We start from the raw sequence: 12,570 nt of genomic DNA on the forward strand, positions 1-12,570 counted from the left end.
TAGGTTGATTATTTTAAAGATACTTTTATTTTATATTTTATTTTATTTTTAAAGATTTTATTTTTTTAAAGATTTATTTTATTTTGAATGAGAGTTACAGAGAGGCAGAGAGAGAGAGAGAGATGTTTTCTGTTTCACTCTCCAAATGGCCTCAATGGCTGGAGATGAACCAATCAGAATCCAGGAGCCAGGAGCTTCTTCCAGTTCTCCCACATGGGTGCAGGGACCCAAGTCTTGGGGCATCTTCTGCTGCCTTCTCAGGTGCATAGCAGGGAGCTGGATTGGAACCGGAGCAACCAGGACTTGAACTGGCTCCGATATGGGATGCTGGCACTATCAGCAGCCTACCCCAAAATACATTTATTTTAATCAGACAAGAGATTTAATTGTACTTTTCATTAAATTAAGACTTTTTTCTCCAAGTTGTATTTTATAACTCAGTTTAATTTGGGTGAACTTCTATTTTAGCTTTGTTATATCTTTATTATATTTCATGGAATTTTTTGCCTGTCATTTCTCATAAGTGTGAGACAAAGTTGGTAAAACTTTTGTTTTATCTGTGTAATATGGAGAAGCAGTTCTTGAATGGATGTTGCCACATGTATTAATTTTATAAAACTGACCCATGGAAATTTTTCATATTTTGAGTTAGTATTTTTTTATTTATTTTTTAAAGAATAACCAAAATGGGCCGGTGCCGTGGCTCAATAGGCTAATCCTCCACCTTGCGGCGCCGGCACACCGGGTTCTAGTCCCGGTCGGGGCACCAGATTCTGTCCCAGTTGCCCCTCTTCCAGGCCAGCTCTCTGCTATGCCCGGGAGTGCAGTGGAGGATGGCCCAAGTCCTTGGGCCCTGCACCTACATGGGAGACCAGGAAAAGTACCTGGCTTCTGCCATCGGATCAGCGTGGTGCGCCGGCCACAGCGCGCCTGCCGTGGCGGCCTTTGGAGGGTGAACCAACGGCAAAGGAAGACCTTTGTCTTTCTCTCTCTCTCTCTCACACTGTCCACTCTGCCTGTCAAAAAAAAAAAATAAATAAAAAAAAATAACCAAAATGGGGGCTGGTGCTGTGGCTCAGCAGGTTAACACCCTGGCCTGAAGCACCAGCATCCCATATGGGCACCGGTTCTAGTCCCGGCTGCTCCTCTTCCAATCCAGCTCTCTGTCGTGGCCTGGGATAGCAGTAGAAGATGGCCCAAGTCCTTGGGGTCCCTGCACCCACGTGGGAGACCGGAAGAAGCTCCTGGCTCCTGGCTTCGGATCAGCACAGCTCCGGCCTTTGCGGCCATCTGGGGAGTGAACCATCGGATGGAAGACCTCTCTCTCTCTCTGTGTGTGTGTTTGTGTGTGTGTGTGTGTGATTCTGACTTTCGAATAAATAAATCTTTTAGAAAAAGAATAACCAAAATGAATGAAAATTATAGTTTTCTTTATTTCTTCCACATTTTAAATGATATAGTTATTTATTTGAAAGGCAGAGTTATAGAGAAAGTGAGTCAGAGTCAGAAATAGAGATCTTCTATAAACTGGTTCACCCCCAGTAGCTGGCTAGTTCTGGTAGAAACCAAAAAAAAAAAAAAAAAAAAAGGTATTTCATCCAGATCTTACACATGGGTGTCAGGAATCCAGGTACTTGAGAACATCAAGCAGAAAGCTAGATCAGACGGGACAAGTAGCTGGAACTCCAACCACACACTTTGATATAGGATATGGGTGACCCGTGCAGCTGCTTAATCTGATGCACCTCAACACTGGCCCTCACTTCTCCCATTTTCATTTTGGCTTTTGTTGACTTCTTAGCAGAAACATTTTGAAACTTAGTTAATTTTGAAGACTATGTTACATGATCAAAAAATTTTTTGTAAACATTTTAGAGAAAAAATTTAATATAATGTGGCAATAGATAACTTTTATGCAACCAGGCATTTGTTTTAAGTTCTTTATGCCTATTAACACTTTAATGATTTTTTCCCACTATCAAGGAACAAAACATAGGCACAGAGAGGTGAAGTAAACTGCATAAGACAGGATTTGAAATTCAGCAGTCTACCCCAGTGCCTGATTTTTTACCTTATTCATCTGTCTCTTTAATAAGTATACATTTAGGGCCGGCGCCGCGGCTCACTAGGCTAATCCTCCGCCTAGCGGCGCCGGCACACCGGGTTCTAGTCCCGGTCGGGGCACCGGATTCTGTCCCGGTTGCCCCTCTTCCAGGCCAGCCCTCTGCTGTGGCCAGGGAGTGCAGTGCAGGATGGCCCAGGTGCTTGCGCCCTGCACCCCATGGGAGACCAGGAAAAGCACCTGGCTCCTGCCATCGGATCAGCGCGTTGCGCCGGCTGCAGTGCGCCAGCCGCGGCGGCCATTGGAGGGTGAACCAACGGCAAAGGGAAGACCTTTCTCTCTGTCTCTCTCTCTCACTGTCCCCTCTGCCTGTCAAAAAAAAAAAAAGTATACATTTAATACTTAAGATTATTACTATTTTATACTACATTATAGCTCTTTATGAAACACAAATGCCATTTATAAATGAGCAGATTATTAAAGAGATGCTATGTATGAACAGTTTTCCAGACATTGAAATATAACACTTGAATATTGCTGGGAATGTAGCAACAAAAAAAAAATGACTTTTACACCAGAATATATCCTAATAATATGTATCTTTTAACATAGTTTTATATATATAGAATTGCCATAAATTGTTATATTTTATTTATTGACTACTGAGTAAAAACAAAGAGAAATATGTTCATGTGTGACAAAATAAAACATTACTGTCTTCTCGATTGTAAAGCTTCTTTCTCTGCTGTTTTAGAAAAACTTTAATCAGGAAAAAATCATTTAATTTCATCAATTAATTTGTTGATTAATAATCTGTAGATAATATAATCCTAGATTAAATTACTGTATGTAGATAGAGATACTAAGAGATTTCTTTCCTGTTACTTCATTTTCCAGCTAATATTCTTTCTGGAAAATGATCCTAATATAAATATGAAAGAAGTAATTCAACATTTTCATATAGACTTGATTAATATACAATGGCCTGTAGTGAGAATGCGCCTGGATTTATTCATACTCCAAAATATTGTCTTTGGATCTTTGGAGGAAATTTTTTAAAAAGTAAAATAAAACTGAAAACATTTTGCTTGTGGAAATGTTTATATATATAGTGAATTTTTTAGAGTCCACTAGATGGTGCTAGTTTACCTACTAGTTTTGCAAACTAACATTCCCTGGTTATAAAGCCAAAAGGGATTTTACTGATCTGCGAGTTGTAGCTACCATAGTTTACAGATGGAAAGTAGACCCGCATAGTTTTGATATAACTCTTGGAACGAGTCGGGTTAGAGCTCAAGTTTCCTGCTTCCTGTTTCATTCTTGTTTCTATACATGTATAACCCTGGAGAACTTTCACACTGAAATTAAAAATCTCAAGTGCAATCAGCATGTTTGCACATGCAGAGAAAAACTGTCAGAGATAGTAATCAATAATCAGCATAAAGAGGTAGACCTTTACCAAACATTTATTGAATGAATACTCCCAGGATAATTTAACATCTTTAGTTTTGCTGTTCCTTACAGAATGTTCTCCCCTGTGGCAAGAATGTTTTATTTGACCAATGGCTCACTTCTATGAGAGGAATTCTTTGAAATAGATATTTGTAGCAAGTATGGCCAAATGCCATTCTGAAAGGGAAAGAAAACTTTTCTTAGGAGCATTTAGGAATTACTGGCATATTAAAGTAAAACTTGCTGTGAGTCTGTTTTGCTCAGTTTTCAGCCTTCATTTGATAATAAAGAATTTAATAGATTAAAAGAGGAAGGGTAGCAACTAACTCTAACTTCCCTCCAGCTAGATTGCTCCTTTAATCCAAATGCATTTCCAGGATCACATTGCTGTTTAGTCAGTGATGCATATATTTTGTTTGAATGTATATGAATATCCTATTCCTCCTTCAAAGTTGAGCTTAAAAAGCTGTTCTCTCTGAAGCCTTATTTGGTCACCACAGATTTATAGATTTTTAATTGTTTATTAAGAATAATTGTTGTTGGGGCAGGTGCTGTGGCGTAGTGGGTAAAGCTGCCACCTGCAGTGCTGGCATCCTATATGGGTGCTGGTTTGAGTCCAGGCTACTCCACTTCTGATCCAGTTCTCTGCTATGACCTAGGAAAACAGTAGAAGATAGCCCAAGTCCTTGGGCACTCACACCCATGTGGGAGACCTGGATAAAGCTCCTGGCTCCTGGCTTTGGATTGGCGCAGCTTTGGCTGTTGCGGCCAATTGGGGCGTGAACCAGTGGATGGAAGACCTCTCTCTCTCTCTACCTCTCCTTCTCTCTCTATGTAACTCTGACTTTCAAATAAATAAATAAATAAATAAATAAATATCTTTAAAAAAAGAATAATTGTTAAGAAATTATAATAGCTACTATTTTAGTAACTATCGTGAAAAGGGTGATGTTATTTTTTAACCCTCTAAATAATGTGAAATTATCCTAACTCCACAAATAGAGGAACTAAGGCCAGAGAAGTTAACCATTTTGCCTACATTCACACAGCTAGTTTTAGAATATGCCTATTGTATTGAAACCCAGAACTGCCAGAATCCAGAGCCTGTTCATGTTTTTTTTTTTTTTTTTTTTTTTTTTTTTTTTTGACAGGCAGAGTGGACAGTGAGAGAGAGAGACAGAGAGAAAGGTCTTGCTTTGCCGTTGGTTCACCCTCCAATGGCCGCCGCGGCCAGCGCGCTGCGGCCGGCGCACCGAGCTGATCCGATGGCGGGAGCCAGGAGCCAGGTGCTTTTCCTGGTCTCCCATGGGGTGCAGGGCCCAAGCACCTGGGCCATCCTCCACTGCACTCCCTGGCCACAGCAGAGGGCTGGCCTGGAAGAGGGGCAACCGGGACAGAATCCAGCGCCCCGACCGGGACTAGAACCCGGTGTGCCGGCGCCGCTAGGCGGAGGATTAGCCTAGTGAGCCGCGGCGCCGGCTGTTGTTCATGTTTCATTATGCCATGCTGCCTGTTGCATAAGTGTGGTATGGATAATCTTAGCATAGTTATGGAGAAAATTTAAGAGACTTTTTCTCATGATGGTTGTGGATTAATTTCTTTATTCTTATACCTGAGGTTTTTGGTCTTTAAATAGTTTTGAGGCTATGCTATTTGGTGTGTGCAAATTTACAAATATTGCATGTTTCTGTGAAATTGACCAATTTTATCATTTTTCAATGTTCCTTTTCACCTATCATAATGTGTTCTGCCTTAGTTTTCTGTATCTAATGTAAGCAACCCAGCTTTTTTTTTTTATCTACTTAACACTTCTAAAATTATTGGGATCCCTTCACACAGCTTTTATTTGTATGGTCCATATCTATCAGACTTCAAAATTTCACTTACAACATAATAAATAAAGGCCTTGCATTCATAAAAACTAAACTGAATATAAATTATTTTGTTTAAGCAAAAAGATACACTGAGAAGAGGGGAATTGTTACACTTTTTTTTTTATAAATCTCGAATGTCTGGCTTACCACACTTGGAGTCTTATATTTCCTGGAATTTAATTTGCTATGATAACACAATCCAAGTTGCTGCTGAAAACTCCATTACATTCTCTTGAGTAAATAAGAATAAAACAGGTGAATAATATCATAGAATTATTGTGAAAATACTGTTAACCTTGTGAAATTTTTGAATGTCTCTCTCAGGATCTATGGATCACACTAGGAGAATCACTGGCTTAATGTGCACATGTTATATTCATCCTTATTTTTTTCTGTATTCTGCACCCAGTGTTTGCTGAAGTATCTTTTTTCATGACAGTTGTATATATTTATGAATGTAGCATGATAATTTAATACATATACAAAATATGCAATGATCAGATAATTTATTTGGCATCTGACTTTTCTGATTCTTTCTTAAATACATAATTTTTTTTTATAAACTGTAGTCACCTTACAGTGTTGTTGAACTCTGTGTAATCTTATCTAACTACTTGGTACCTGTTATTCATCCTCTTTCTATTCCTTCTTGCTCCTACCCTTCTTAGCTCTCTAGTGATTGCTCTTCTACTCTTTTATTCAATAACATCAACTTAACTTCCATAGATGAATGAGATCATGTAGTATTCTTTCAATGCCTAGATTGTTTCACTTAACAAAACGTCCCTCGGTTTTATCCTTGTTGCCACAACCAACAGGATTTAGTTCTTTTTATGATTGAATAATATTTCATTGTATATAGATAACATTTCTTCATTCATCTGACATCTTGATAGATTCCATATGTTGGCTACTGTAAATTGTGCTACAATAAACATAGGAGTGCATGTATCTCTTCCTTCAGATGTATACAGAGGATAGCTGGATTATATGATAGTTCTACTTTTTATTTTTAAGGGATTTCCATATGTTTTTCATAATAGCTGTACTAATTTATATTTCCATCATAATAGCTGTACTAATTTACATTTCCATCAACAGTAAAGAGTTCCCTTGTCTTTGCATCCTTGCCAGTGTTTATTAATTTTGCTTTTTTGGTCATAGAGATTCTGACTATAATGAAATGATGTCTTATTGTGGTCTCGTTTTTTATTTCACTGAGCACTTTTTACATATACTTGTTGGCCATTTGTATTTCTCCTTTTGAGAATATCTATTTGGATCATTTGCTCATTTTAAAAGTAGATTATTTGGGTTTATGCAGTTGAGTTTTTGAGTATATTATATATTTTGGATATTAAGCCTTTGTCAGATGAATAGCTTATAAATATTTTCTTCCATTCTGTAGGTTGCCTCTTGACTTTGTTGAATGTTCTCTTTGCTGTGTAGAGGTTTCTTAGTTTGATTTAATTCCATCTGTCTATTTTTGCTTTTGTTGCCTTTGCTTTGGAGGTTTTATCTAAGACATAATTTTTGTACTAACATTCTGAAATATTTCCGTATGTTTTCTTTAATACTTTAATAGGTTCAGTTCTTAGATTTAATTTTTTGATACATTTTGTCATGATATTTGTACAGGGTGAGTGGCAGAGACAGATTAAATCTCCTGAGTATGGATAGCCAGTTTTCCCAGCAGCATTTATTAGAGTGGCAGGCCTTTCTACAGTTTACTTTTGGGTTTGTTCATGTTCTTCTTGTTCTTTTATTTGCACAGTTAGGTTATTTATTTGAAATCTTTTTTCATTTGCTTGATGTAGGGGCTTATTTCTATAAGCTTCCCTCTTAACACCTCTTATTACCCATGTGGTTTTAGTATATTGTCTCCATTTTCATTTGTTTCATGAATTTTTGTAATTTCATGGTTTGAATAGTTTTTAAAGATTTATTTTACTTATTTGAAAGAGTTGCAGAAAGGGGGAGGGAGTGTGAGAGGGAAGAAAAGAGAGCGCGAGATAAAGAGAGAGAGGGAGAGAGAGAATATCTTTCAACCGCTTTTTTACTCCCCAAATGGCCATAAGGGCCAAGGATGGGCCAGGCTGACACCAGGAGTCAAGTTTCAACCAGGTCTCCCACATAGGTGCAGAGGCCTAAGCATTCAGCTGTCTTCTGATGCTTTCCCAGGTGCATCAACAGGGAGCCACATTGGAAGTGCAGCAGCTGGGATCCCATATAGGATGCCAGCATTGTAGGCGGCACAGCCTCACCTGCCACACCACAACACTGGCTCTAGTTTGAATTTTTTTATTCACTTAATTCAAAGATGTTGATAGTTTATATGTATTCATGCAATGTATAAAGTTCTTCTTGTTGGTTTCTAGTTTTATTCTATTGTGGTCAGAAAAAATACATGATATGATTTTCATTTGTTTTAATTTAGCAATACTTTTTTGTTAATCTAAATTTGGTCTATAGGAGTAAATTCCTATGGTTATGAGAATATATATTCTGCAGTTATTGAGTGACATATCCTATAAATGTCTGTTGGGTTATTTTTGCTTTAACATAATTTAAGACTATTATTTCTCACTTGATATTTTTGCCTGAATATTCTGTTTGTGACTGAAAATAGAGTATTTTGAAGTCCCTAAATATTATTGCATTAGAATCTGTTTTTCTCTTTAGATATAATAATATTTGCTTTATATAATTGAAAGTTCCAGCATTAAATATACATATATATCATATATATATATTTACAAATGTTTTACCCTTTGTTGACTTTGTCCCTTCATCATTATATAGTGACCTTTCTTGTCTCTTTATCACTTTTGATATAGAGTCTGTTTTATCTGATAGTACTGTAGCTAATCCTTCTCTATTGGTTACTGTTTGGATGGCACATAATTTTCATCCCTTCACTTTTTTTTTTTTTTTTTTATTTTTTTTTTTTTTAAACTTTTATTTAATGCATATAAATTTCCAAAGTACGACTTATGGATTACAATGGCTTTCCCCCCATACCGTCCCTCCCACCCACAACCCTCCCCTTTCCCACTCCCTCTCCCCTTCCATTCACATCAAGATTCATTTTCGATTATCTTAATATACAGAAGATCAGCTTAGTATACATTAAGTATGGATTTCAACAGTTTGCTCCCACACAGAAACATAAAGTGAAAAATAATAGATGATTTTTTAAAATGATGATGAAATCAGAGCAGACCTATTGTCATGTTTAATCCCAGTGAGAGTCAAGTTGGGAATTGATAATTTCTTTTTTTTTTTTTTTTTTTTTTTTTTTAACAGAGGATCAGTTTAGTATGCATTAAGTAAAGATTTCAACAGTTTGCACCCCCATAGAAACACAAAGTGAAATATATTGTTTGAGTACTCGTTATAGCATTAAATCTCAATGTACAGCACATTAAGGATAGAGATCCTACATGAGGAGTAAGTGCACAGTGACTCCTGTTGTTGACTTTACCAATTGACACTCCTGTCTATGGCATCAGTAATCTCCCTATGCTCCAGGCATGAGTTTTCAAGGCTATGGAAGCCCTCTGAGTTCTCCGATTCTTATCTTGTTTAGACAAGCTCATAGTCAAAGTGGAGGTTCTCTCCTCCCTTCAGAGAAAGGTACCTCCTTCTTTGATGGCCTGTTCTTTCCACTGGGATCTCACTCGCAGAGATCTTTTGCCAGAGTGTCTTGGCTTTCCATGCCTGAAATACTCTCATGAGCTTTTCAGCCAGCTCCGAATGCCTTTAGGGCTGATTCTGAGGCCAGAGTGCTATTTAGGACATCTGCCATTCTATGAGTCTGCTGAGATTCTCACTTCCCATGTTGGATCACTCTCCCCTTTATTTACTCCATCAGTTAGCGTTAGCAGGTACTAGACTTGTCTATGTGCTCCCTTTGACTCCCAGTCCCTTCACCATGACCAAATGTGAACTGAAACTGATCACCTGGAACAGTGAGATGGCATTGGTACATGCCACCTCGATGGGATTGAATTGGAATCCCCTGGTATGCTTCCAACTCCACCACTTGGGGCAAGTCAGCCTGAGCATGTCCCAAATTATACATCTCTTCCCTCTCCCATTCCCACCACCATGTTCAACAGGGATCACATTTCAGTTAATTTTCAACACTTAAGAATAACTGTGCATCAATTACAGAATTAAACCAGTCATATTAAGTAGAACAGATAAAAAAAACTACTAAGAGGGATAATGTATTTAGTTGTTCATTAACAGTCAGGGCTATGCTGATCAAGCCACCATTTCCCATAGTGTCCACCTCACTCCAACAGGTTTCCCTCTTGGTGTTCAGTCAGTCGTCACCGATCAGGGAGAACATATGGTATTTGTCCCTTTGGGACTGGCTTATTTCACTCAGCATGATGTGTTCCAGATTCCTCCATTTTGTTGCAAATGACTGGATTTCGTTGTTTCTTACTGCGGTATAGTATTCTAAAGAGTACATATCCCATAATTTCTTTATCCAGTCTATCGTTGATGGGCATTTAGGTTGGTTCCAGGTCTTAGCTATTGTGAATTGAGCTGCAATAAACATTAGGGTGCAGACCTCTTTTTTGTTTGCCAATTTAAATTCCTTTGGATAAATTCCAAGGAGTGGGATGGCTGGGTCGAACGGTAGGGTTATCTTCAGGTTTCTGAGGAATCTCCAGACTGACTTCCATAGTGGCTTGACCAGTTTGCATTCCCACCAACAGTGGGTTAGTGTCCCTTTTTCCCCACATCCTCGCCAGCATCTGTTGTTGGTAGATTTCTGCATGTAAGCCATTCTAACCGGGGTGAGGTGAAACCTCATTGTGGTTTTGATTTGCATTTCCCTGATTGCTAATGACCTTGAACATTTTTTCATGTGCCTGTTGGCCATTTGGATTTCCTCTTTTGAAAAATGTCTATTGAGGTCCTTGGCCCATCTCTTAAGTGGGTTGTTGGTTTTGTTTTTGTGGAGTTTCTTGATCTCTTTGTAGATTCTAGTTATTAACCCTTTGTCTGTTGCATAGTTTGCAAATATTTTTTCCCATTCTGTCGGTTGTCTTTTCACTCTCCTCACTGTTTCTTTTGCAGTACAGAAACTTCTCAATTTGATGCAATCCCAATAGTTGATTTTGGCTTTGACTGCCTGTGCCTCCCGGGTCTTTTCCAGAAATTCTTTGCCTGTGCCAATATCTTGAAGGGTTTCTCCAATGTTCTCTAGTAACTTGATGGTGTCAGGTCGTAGATTGAGGTCTTTAATCCATGTTGAGTGGATTTTTGTGTAAGGTGTAAGGTAGGGGTCTTGCTTCATGATTCTGCACGTGGAAATCCAATTTTCCCAGCACCATTTATTGAATAGACTGTCCTTGCTCCAGGAATTAGTTTTAGATCCTTGATCAAATATAAGTTGGCTGTAGATGTTTGGGTTGATTTCTGGTATTTCAATTCTGTTCCATTGGTCTATCCATCTGTTTCTGTACCAGTACCATGCTGTTTTAATTACAACTGCCCTGTAGTATGTCCTGAAATCTGGTATTGTGATGCCTCCGGCTTTGTTTTTGTTGTACAAGATTGCTTTAGCTATTCGAGGTCTCTTGTGCCTCCATATAAATTTCAGCACCATTTTTTCCAGATCTGAGAAGAAGGTCTTCGGTATCTTGATTGGTCCCTTCACTTTTTTTTTTTAGATTATTTGTGTCTTAGTGGAGTGAGTTTCTTGTAGACACCTTGTAGTCTCTTAGTGAGGTGCCCAACCATTGTTTTTTTAATTTGATTTGTTGAATTCTTCTGTAAGATTTGTCTCTTTCTTTGCTACATTTCTTATTCAGATCATGAATTGTTTTCCTGTTTTCATTGAAAACAGTGTATTTCACTATATACTTGTATCTAACTGAATTTCCTTCAGATATCATGATTTTGAAATCTTTTTCAGACATTTCATGAATTTCCCTCTCTTTGGACTCAGTTGCTAGAAAGTTACTATGTCCCTTTGATGCCATAATTATTGTGACTGGGTATGGATTTAGGTGTCTTCCAAAGATCCTTCTTTGATAAGGCTTGGTTGCCAGGGTAATCTATTCAGAGGTGGCTAATCCTTTAGGAGGTGTGGGTGGTACCAATGTCATTGGGGTTCTACCCTCAGAAGTGATCTGTGACCCTATTCTGTCACTGATTTCCTATTTGCTGGTATAATCTCTTCCGCATGCATACTCCTCCAATGATGTATCACTATCTGCTGCCCTCACCGAAGGCCAAACCAATTGGGACACTCAGTCTTGGACTTTGAGCTAAAGGAATATTTTCTCTTTATAGAGATAGCTACCTCTGGTATTTAATCATCGTGATGAAAAGCTAATACACTCATTATCTCACTTTTTCATACTTATTATTTACTCTGTGTTGGTATTTTCACATCTGGAAAATCTTGTCACTACCAATTTTGTAAAGTGGCTTTTGTAACAAAACACATCTTCCTAGAAATACATTTTAGGATGTTGGTTTGTAGGCTCCGTGGACTTTAGTTAGGTGCAATAGTGTTGTCTCCATATGGCTTCTTTAGCCCTAATTGATGGTTCTGGGCACAGGACATGCGACATTGCAGAAAAGGAACCTGTTAGTCTCTGTGGGTCATGTGGGAATGCTTCTACTCCAGCAAGCATAGGCAGGTGTGCTGCAGCAAGCACAGCACTGAGAACAGGGTCCCCTAATTGCCACAGATCCCATGGGGTAGAGTCTTTCCAGTTGGTTCATGTAGGTATAGCATGACTTGTGCAGCAGTAGGAGCTGGTGGCCATCAGTACCCATTAGCATATGGGAACAAGGCCTCTCTAACAGAACCAGGCAGTTGTGGTGTGCAAGGCAGTAGGAACAGAGCAATTGTGAGCTTGGTTTCGAAATAATGCCAGGGAGCAGCCACATTTTCCCATTGTGTGAAGTCTTTTCCACGTTCAAACTGATCTGACCAGGGCAGTGGAGCAGTCAATGCAAGGCATTTGGTTCCCTTCTTTACAAGATGATCCCAAATCTTGTTCCTTAGCCTCTCCATTTTGTCCACATTGTATTCCAGCACTCTCCCTCCAATATTCTAGCCAATATTCACACGTGTGCACAGAAAGACATATAAAGTTTCAATCCTTCTTTGAGGGAGGGTAGCGTATCCCAAACCTATAGCCTGTC

The 12,570-nt window shown here is 38.6% G+C and overlaps 1 protein-coding gene across 8 annotated transcripts in view; it reads left to right on the forward strand.

The window, feature by feature from the left end:
* The window catches only part of LRRIQ1 (leucine rich repeats and IQ motif containing 1), a 240,047-nt gene that overhangs the window by 43,999 nt on the left and 183,478 nt on the right, over nucleotides 1-12,570 (forward strand). The window contains exon 11 of one of the 8 annotated variants that reach the window (XM_089307546.1): nucleotides 1,160-1,382. The exons of the other annotated variants lie outside the window; for them this stretch is intronic. Coding sequence (XP_089163672.1) covers nucleotides 1,160-1,182 — 23 coding nt within the window. The 3' untranslated portion in view covers nucleotides 1,183-1,382. Of the gene's footprint in view, nucleotides 1-1,159; nucleotides 1,383-12,570 lie in introns of those variants that run through there. 8 annotated transcript variants of the gene reach the window in all.

This window comes from Oryctolagus cuniculus, chromosome 11 (genome assembly GCF_051225735.1).
Source record: "Oryctolagus cuniculus isolate XC-2025 breed Fujian yellow rabbit chromosome 11, ASM5122573v1, whole genome shotgun sequence".
NCBI classification, from domain to species: Eukaryota; Metazoa; Chordata; class Mammalia; order Lagomorpha; family Leporidae; genus Oryctolagus; species Oryctolagus cuniculus.